Source organism: Lygodium microphyllum, chromosome 25 (genome assembly GCF_053477565.2).
Source record: "Lygodium microphyllum isolate KBCC chromosome 25, Lygodium_microphyllum_v1.1.10, whole genome shotgun sequence".
NCBI classification, from domain to species: Eukaryota; Viridiplantae; Streptophyta; class Polypodiopsida; order Schizaeales; family Lygodiaceae; genus Lygodium; species Lygodium microphyllum.
Genome location: NC_141159.1, coordinates 48,727,379 through 48,736,306, shown reverse-complemented (window position 1 = coordinate 48,736,306; position 8,928 = coordinate 48,727,379). Strand labels below are relative to the sequence as shown.

At 36.0% G+C, this 8,928-nt stretch overlaps 1 protein-coding gene across 1 annotated transcript; it reads left to right on the top strand.

Moving 5' to 3' along the window:
- Positions 1–3,544: 3,544 nt before the first annotated feature.
- On the top strand, positions 3,545–7,353 carry LOC148014202 (flavonol synthase/flavanone 3-hydroxylase-like). Its single transcript, XM_087666615.1, has 4 exons — positions 3,545–4,152; positions 4,939–5,192; positions 6,107–6,431; positions 7,109–7,353. The coding sequence occupies exons 1-4, from the start codon at positions 3,667–3,669 to the stop codon at positions 7,214–7,216; spliced, it is 1,173 nt and encodes a 390-aa protein (XP_087522741.1). The 5' UTR covers positions 3,545–3,666; the 3' UTR covers positions 7,217–7,353.
- Positions 7,354–8,928: the final 1,575 nt, after the last annotated feature.

Sequence of the window (8,928 nt, the reverse complement as noted above, 5' to 3'; positions counted from 1 at the left end):
TAGAAGATATATCCATCACAATGTGTGACTTGTCCCCTACTACATCTTTTTTGATAATTTCATATAGTCATACCCCCTTTCACTGTAAATTTCCATTTATTTGAATAAAACTTAATGCTCTTTTCTTTTAATAAATTGGTGTCTTGAGATACTCATTTCGATTTTCAAGGTCAATAAAATTATGTATGTTTACTTACCCAAAGCCATCACATACATTTGGAGTAAGGAAAAAAGAAAATGAAGCTTCCTTATGGAATATTATATTTAGGATTGCTAAATACTTTGTTTAGTCTTGCTCTATGTAAGGAGATGAAATATATTATTATTAGTGTGCATTACATTCCTTACAAACTATAAGGGAAAGCTAATTGGTAATGTTAAAGCTAAACGAGTCTCACTTGCTCTTAGCAAAGTAGGGAGAAGATAGGGCCACATTTCATTTATATAAGTGTTAGAACTAGACATAACTCAAAATACTTACAAGTTGCACGACTAACATAATCTTTCCATTTACTTGCCGCTATTTGCAAGTTGCAAGATTCAATTTCAATAGTCCAAGACCATGCATTCAACTAAACATTACATAAGAACAAATCAATGGATGAAATTAGAGGCTAAAAATGTACATTAATGGATAGTCACACTATCTTTAGACTTATAAGGGCATGTAAGTCACCGTCACATGCATATTTAAGAGAATTTATTTTCAAGTAACACAAGTTGAGTACTTTGTATTCATCCCCAATTGATGAGAAGGTGGCAACTGTAATCACATGATTTGAATGAAGCTACCCCTTTATACTAATTGCTATCCAACCAATATAATTGTGATGATAAATTAATATGCATGAGTTCTAAATTTGTCCCTATATATAGGTTAACCAAACAAAACTAAAGAGAAATTGCAAGCTTGCAATATGTAATGCACATCAATTTTTTCTTTAACTTGAATTATTTTTTTTGCACAATATGGCCATCAATAAAGGCAATATTTGCTAGCTCAAGTGGTAGAGAAGAGAAGAGCTTGCCAATTAGTGGCACAAATAGGAGTCTTTCAAGTGTCACAAGTGGGATAATTTGCAAATTTTTGCCACAACCAATGAAAACAAGTGGGGTCTTTTAGGTGGTACAAGGGGGCGGTTTTCAAGTGGCACAACTATAATCACATGAATGTGTGAATGCCCCTCTTTTCATATGTAATTCAATCGCAATAGTGTTTTCCTTAGTGCAATCAATGTAAACAACTCCAAAATTTGTATGTATCTACATATTAATCTAATGAAAGTGTAGTCAAATTCCATATCTATGTTATGCGACTCACAAATTTTTTTGCTTTAGTTTGAACTATTTTTTATAACCAATATGAAATTTGATAAAGCCAATATTTACTAGCTCAAATGGTAGAAAATTTTGGGTCTTTCAATTAAGATAGGCGAGATGATAGTGTTTCAAGAAACAATCCATGTTGTTTATATATAAAAATTAGGAAGTCACAAATATATAGCATTTGATTCACAATTCTTTTGCCTTTACCTTAAAATGTTTTTGATGGGTAACATGGCCCTTGATAAAGCCACTAGCTCAAGTGGTAGAGAAGAAGAGAGCGTGAAGTTACAAAGCTCATGAATTCCATTCTTTGGGTTCAATTGGTCTAACATCCTTAGAAATAGATGTTATAAGTGTTTCATCCCCAAATCTATGCTAAATGCATAATAGGACAGAATGGCCTCATACAGGGATAGAGTAAACTACATTAGGCATTGCTAAAAATACTTAATGCTTCATCAAGCACCCCAGAAATAATGACATAGGAACATGAGAACACAGAATTTAGCACTAATACTCAATAAATCAAATATGTAAACTAGAGAATATGCCAAAAAAGAGCAGAAACAGATATATAAGCCATGGCATCCATTGTCATATTGCATTGCTAAGCAAGAAACTCCATCATACAACTAGTCGTGATCAAGAATGATGATCCGTACATGAGAAAGACAAACAATACCTCTTTAGGTCACATTTTTCAATTACTACCTACAAACTGCACTTCATGAGGCATTTAAAGGCTACTTTACACATAGAACTACTATGACTAAGGTTCTAAACCATGTTAAGGGCAAACATAGTGCATTAGGCCAATAACTAACTATAAGATTCAATCTTAAAGAGGTCAACCAAGACATGTTATCTCAAGTGATTTGAGATGATGTGTTAGTACCAAGGTCAAGGTTTCCATCCTCACAAGTAATTGAACGTACATTATCAATGTAAAAAGTGATTATGGATGTGACTTGGATGGTCAATAAGATGGACATTTAATGGGACTATATGTTGAGTTGCCATTCAAGGGTTTGGGTCCCTCTAAACTACAAGTCTTGATGTAAACTCTTGCATTCAAGTAATACAAAATCCTTTTGTATCTAATCTTAAGGATTTTATCTTAGAAAGTCACCAAGTTGTAAATGTTGTATGAAAGAAAAACATTGAGTTAGTTTTCAAGGGAGTGCCCCTTGGTAAGTTCATAAAAGCTTAGATTCATGGTTGAATTTACTTTTCATAGGTCTTGCAAATAACTTTATAGATAACAAAAATGTGAAGGGGTGAAGACGTAACATTATTTCAGTGCTCATGCTTTAAAAAATGTATTAATACATGAGCATTTGATTGGTATGACCTCAATATGCAAACAAAAAAACTAGTGCCCTTCTTAATGACAAGCTTTGAACCAATTATCGGCTTCCAAATGACAAGCTAATGCCTTCCCAATAAGCCAAAGTCCACTTCATGGTTTGTAGAGTTTTCTTAATTATTTATAGTATTTATCCATTGTGTGTAAAATGTCCTTCACCACTATTTTTTGATTTTTACATTTTCTGCTTCAGTGTGAATTTGGCCTTCCATTCTAAGATGGTTTCGTATACAAGCCCTTTTTGAAGTGCACTAATGCCAAAAAAATCAAAGATCCAAATATTCGAGCTTGTTTTGTGACTACAACAGGGTTTTTGAAGCAAATAGATATTTTGAATATGCCTTTGGGGATGCGGGGGGCATGATTTGAACTCACACACCCCTTAAACTCAACCCACACCCAAACCACTACACCGCGATCCCATTGGCTTGTGACTACAAAACTTGCATTGATTGTTTAGGGCTTCCACAACCTAAGCAAGGAAAAGCATAAATAGGGATGTTAGTAGACCACATTAAAGATAGATCTAACCTTTAACATGGATGTTAGGAGGCTACATTAAAGATATATTCAACATTTAACATCCCTTTTGTTGCTTTTGTGGAAAGGCTATAGCTTGAATAGTTCTATGTGTTCTCCCTGTTTTGCCAAGAATCTTTTGTAAAGGCTTTGTGGGAAGCCCCTCTAATATAATACTCAATCTCTCAATCTCTACAATAGGCCCTAGGGCCTAGAGCACCTCAATTGGGATCATGACTAGCAGCCAGTAGAATGGCGCTCTCTCTCTCTCTCTCTCTCTCTCTCTCTCTCTCTCTCTCTACACCCACTGCGCTATAAAAATCCTATGCATATTCCTCGTTCTCAACTCGGGCACGATATGCTTGCAGTTATAAGCAGAGCGGGAAAAGGCTACTTCGCGTCTTCATCATATAAGCCGAGAGAGAGAGAGAGAGAGAGAGAGAGAGAGAGAGAGAATGGCTCTTTCGTGTGTAACTTCGGCCAATGCGATGTATCTCGTACGCAGCGACTGCAGCAACAGCAACAAGATATTGGGCACGAAGATGGCCGTCAACAAGCTGACGACGCTCGAATATACGATGAAATCTACGAGCAATAGCGGTGGTATAAGCAGGCGCATTAATCCTGGTAAAACCAAGTATTCTTATAATGGCCATGCAGCAGCAATCAGCTGCAGTATCAGTGCTGATCATGAGCAACAGCAGCTGGTTCAAGAGCTCCACAAGACACATCATGTTCATGGCGTCCCTGACCAGTTTCTGGTCCCCGCCCATGAGCGGCCGGACCCCCTCGGGGCCCAACAGAAGCTCACCCTCCCTCTCATCGACCTCTCCTGCTTCCCATCCTCATCGCCATCGCCATCGCCATCCTCTCTTTCCCACCACCAGCTAGACACCCTTCGATCCCTCGCCATCGCATGTGAAGAGTGGGGCTTCTTCCAAGTACGTCGCCAGCTGCTCTTCACTCACCCAATAATAGAAGAAACACTTTGCTTTCCTATTGCCCACTCAGGGGATATTAATAAATGCCCTAATCATTCTTTTTACATGCTCTTTTGAAATAAGAAAATAAAGAAAACCTTGAAATTTGACAGATGCCTCAAGGGTGAAACCCAAGGTTTGAACTTTTATAATCTATTAGTTATATTATGGCTTTCACACATAAACTATACTTCCTTCCTTGATTTGCACTTAATATAACCAATCGATTTTTATCTTCCCACTTTAGACTCTGTAGGTCCCATTTTTCTAAGTGTTCCTCTTTCAGGTACACTTACCATAGAAGCACACAATTTTTGAAATTGCACTCAATTGGTTAACTGTACCATCTGTGAAACCCCTCTTAGACTATATTGTGCTACATGACACTAGATTTGCTATACCTTATGAGTTGCTTACACATCCACTCAACATCCATTTTCATATTAGTACTTAAAAGTGGTCTATGTTTGAATGTTCAATACAAGTGAAACTGAAAAGAGGCTGCATGGCATTTTGAAAGAAGCAAAGTGTTGAGATATACATGTGAAAGTACATTTGATGCAACCAATCATCGTAAATAGGGTTAACCAAGCAAAAACAAAAAAACATGACAATCATGATCAATACCTTCAAAGAAGAATACGATGTGGAAATGTCAATGAAAGCTATAAAACACCTCAATGTCTATGTGGTAGGCCAGTGTTGAATTGCCATTTATGAGACATGCTTTGATTTATTGATTTGTAGGTCATAAATCATGGAATTCCTATATCAGTTATTGAGGGAACTCGACAACTAGCCAAAAAGTTCTTTGAGCTACCTATGGATACAAAGGCAAGTTTTGTTGTCAAGGATCAAGGCATAGAGCACCTTATTGGTTATGGTCATACTGAATTCTTCAAGGGGTCTGCTAGTGATTGGATGGATTCTTTATTTGGTTATCTAGCTCCTCCCTCCTTAAAGAGGCTAGACCTGTGGCCATCTGAACCAAAGGGACTAAGGTTAGTTGCTCATTATTTGGGATTCGAACTAATCTTTAGCATGTAGTCCACTGAGAGGTAGTCAATGTGGTTAGTAGTAGCTTTAATTGAAGTGATGCATGGTCAAGAAAAGGACTCCTTGAAATTCTAAATGTCCTTATAATTTATCACGTTGTTGTTTGCTCTATCAAACTAGTACATAAACTAAATCTTTTATAAGACAGGTTTGTAAATGGGTCATTGAAATTAGAATATAGAAAATTATGTCTATCTAAAAGGAAAATTTTGTAGACAAAGTTTCAACCCTTGACTAATGTAGTTTATATTAAGTTCCTAAAAGTAGTGCTCCCTCGATATCTTCTTACATGTGAATAACAAGAAGATCCCTCTTGCTAAAAATCATTGGGCTAGGTCAAGAACTCACCATTAAAGAACTCTTTTCTCAATTATGTAGATGTGGCTTGACATGTATTTCTTGACTCAAAATTGGAAATTAAATTTGAAGTGATTTTTCCTTATTTCAAATGATAGAAAAATAATTTTGAGCTTTATTAACATGTCAAAATTTTCGTATATAAAAGTTACATAGATAAACCTCTATCTTTTACAAGAAATGCCTAAAAATACATGTGTCAAGTGTAGCCAAATGAGTATTTTTGATTCAAAATCTAATGCATATTACATAAATGTTTTTCAAATTAGGTTAAAGCCATAAGTTTATGGACAATGTACCCTCTTACCCAAGGATTAGAAAATTACCCCTTTGACATGTGTAATATAGATTATTTTTTAGCTAGTGAAAATTTTGATAAATAGCACCTATTAAATGTGAAAGAGAATATCATTTTATATTGGAGAAAAAATGGATGGAAATTTATGTTCTCTTCAGATCTCTAAATTCCTTAATGAATACAATTTTGATCTATGCATGGTAGGGATATGGTTGAATCTTATGGAAGAGAGATTGAGAATCTATTCAAGAAACTCTTGCAACTCATGTCAAAAAACCTTGGAAGTGATTCGAAACACTTGGAAAAAGCTTTTCAAGACTACAACTTGTTCTTTAGAGCAAATTACTACCCTCCATGTCCAACTCCTAAACTTGTCTTAGGGACACATGGTCACAAAGATCATGGATGTTTATCAATTTTGCTTCAAGACAAAGACATGGATGGCCTCCAAGTGTTCAAGGATAATGAGTGGTTCTCAATTGAACCAATCGAGAATGCCCTTGTTGTGAACATAGGCAATGAAATGCAGGTTTGTCCCATACAAAGACAACTCATCTTTGTACTCTCTTTCTTTGTATTCATGTGTGTGTGTGTGTGTGTGTGTGTGTGTGTGTGTGTGTGTGTGTGTGTGTGTGTGTGTGTGTGTGTGTGTGTGTGTGTGTGTGTGTGTGTGTGTGTGTGTGTGTGTGTGTGTGTGTGTGTGTGTGTGTGTGTGTGTGTGTGTGTGTGTGTGTGTGTGTGTGTGTGTGTGTGTGTGTGTGTGTGTGTGTGTGTGTGTGTGTGTGTGTGTGTGTGTGTGTGTGTGTGTGTGTGTGTGTGTGTGTGTGTGTGTGTGTGTGTGTGTGTGTGTGTGTGTGTGTGTGTGTGTGTGTGTGTGTGTGTGTGTGTGTGTGTGTGTGTGTGTGTGTGTGTGTGTGTGTGTGTGTGTGTGTGTGTGTGTGTGTGTGTGTGTGTGTGTGTGTGTGTGTGTGTGTGTGTGTGTGTGTGTGTGTGTGTGTGTGTGTGTGTGTGTGTGTGTGTGTGTGTGTGTGTGTGTGTGTGTGTGTGTGTGTGTGTGTGTGCAAGCATTGGTACATGCAACATCTATTATATTGATGTTTGGATATATATGTACGGTAATATTGTAAAAATATCATGTGCATGTGATGTAAGGATATTTCCTTATTTTTGCATGTGAATTGACTGTGAAAGAAAACTTTTGTGCAGATGTGGACAAATGGAAAGTATAAAAGCACTTTACATCGCGGTGTCGTAACCAAGAAGGACACCATCATGACCTTGGTAGCACATATGGATCCTCCTAAGAGAGACTAGCTAATAACTTGAAATTATATTGCATCTAAATTATTTTGTAGAATCCTGTTGTTTTTTGTGAAGATTTGTAAACCCTTTTTCTCTTTGTACATATTTCAATTTCATGTAATATAGTTTATGGTAGTACTCCAAGAGCATGTACAATCTCTCAACACATTTTCATGTTATACTTGTTAATGTAGTCTTCTGATGGGTCTCAAATGTGATCTATCTAAGTAAAAATGAAGCCATCATATGTCAAAGTAGGATTCAACAAGCGATGTACCAATTTTGGAGTGATATTAGGACAATTTTAAACATGAATGCCAATTTCAATGTAATCTCAATCAACTTATATTGCACATAACATAATTCAAACACAAAAATTCATAACCTTTCAATCCACCTCTTATGGATGATCATACACATTGCATTTAGACATTTGCAAGGTAGACATGTGCAATAATGTTCTATTAAGTAGTAATCATTCAAAATATGTTAAGATAGCAATTCAAGGTGCCATTGTTGGGTCATTTTTGTGGAAACCATGGTCTTGTCTTCTTTAACTAACTCACTTGACTACAAATTCTCATGATTATTCATATAGATAGGCATTAGTTTTGCAAAAAAACACAATGGAGGTGGCTTGATTTGAAATTGATTCAAATATAATCTATGGATATTTTCTGTTCAGGCCTACAAATGTATTGCATTAGATCTTCTCCACATTAGACTATGGGAATGGAAAACTTCTTATCTATATTGAATAGAAAGTATTTTTCATATCCATTAAATCCTAGGCCCTAGGTTTTTCCTTGTCTAATAAGTGGCATGTTTGGATTGTTCAATAGGAAGTTAGGATATTGGCATGCATTCAAATGAGTATTCTCTCTAAATCTTGGTTTACAATGAACTAAAGGAGGTGAATGAGAAGTTTTTAATTTAAAAATTGAATGAATGAGATCTTACATAGATTTTTGAGCTCTCATTTGTCCACTTACTCCCCTTGTTTGGTTAGTTTTCTATTTCAACTCTTCTCTCTCACCCAAGATCATCTTGACTTGAAATTTTAGCAACACATTCCTCCTCTTCTCTTCTCTTTGTTGCTAAAATTTTGTATACTTGTGATCTCTATTCTAGAAGAAAGCCACATTTTGAGCATCAAAATTATCAACATAATTTCTTCTCCTAACATAATTTCTTCTCCTAGTTCAAGCACATTGTATGCAAAACCTAAACCCCTTCTTCTCTTCTACAATCCTCTTCACATGTAAGCACTTGGTTAATATTTGAGAGTAATCCTCACTTTCTAGTTGGTATTGAGTATCTTGATTATACTATCTACTAGTATGAGACAAGGGTGTACGGGAGCACTTGCCTCTCTAGAAGAAGTGTTACTTTGTTGAGGTAAGTCTTAATCTCTCTTTTCACTCTCACAATTTCTTACCTCTCTACTACAAATGACCTCACAATCTCAATATATTTGGTTTAGGCTTGAGGCTCTTTGTTAAGTTTGCATTAAAGTGTTCTCAATGATTTTTGCTATGTGTAGGTATGAGGTTAGTATATATTGAAGCATGCATCTCCCCTGAGAAGTATCTTTGCTGAGGTAGGTTCTTATCTTTTTTACATCTTGGATACTAAAATATAAATTTGATTTCTATTATCTCATAGTTCCCTCACTCTCTATTCCAAATGATCTTAAGACTTTGTCTAGTTGTGATTTACATTTA

What these genes read in the sequence shown, in the direction of transcription:
- LOC148014202 (XM_087666615.1), top strand. Translation starts at nt 3,667, where the DNA reads ATGGCTCTTTCGTGTGTAACTTCGGCCAATGCGATGTATCTCGTACGC. An exon ending in TCTGAACCAAAGGGACTAAG is followed by an intron (nt 5,193 to 6,106) that starts GTTAGTTGCTCA and finishes TATGCATGGTAG; the next exon opens with GGATATGGTTGAATCTTATG. An exon ending in ACATAGGCAATGAAATGCAG is followed by an intron (nt 6,432 to 7,108) that starts GTTTGTCCCATA and finishes ACTTTTGTGCAG; the next exon opens with ATGTGGACAAATGGAAAGTA.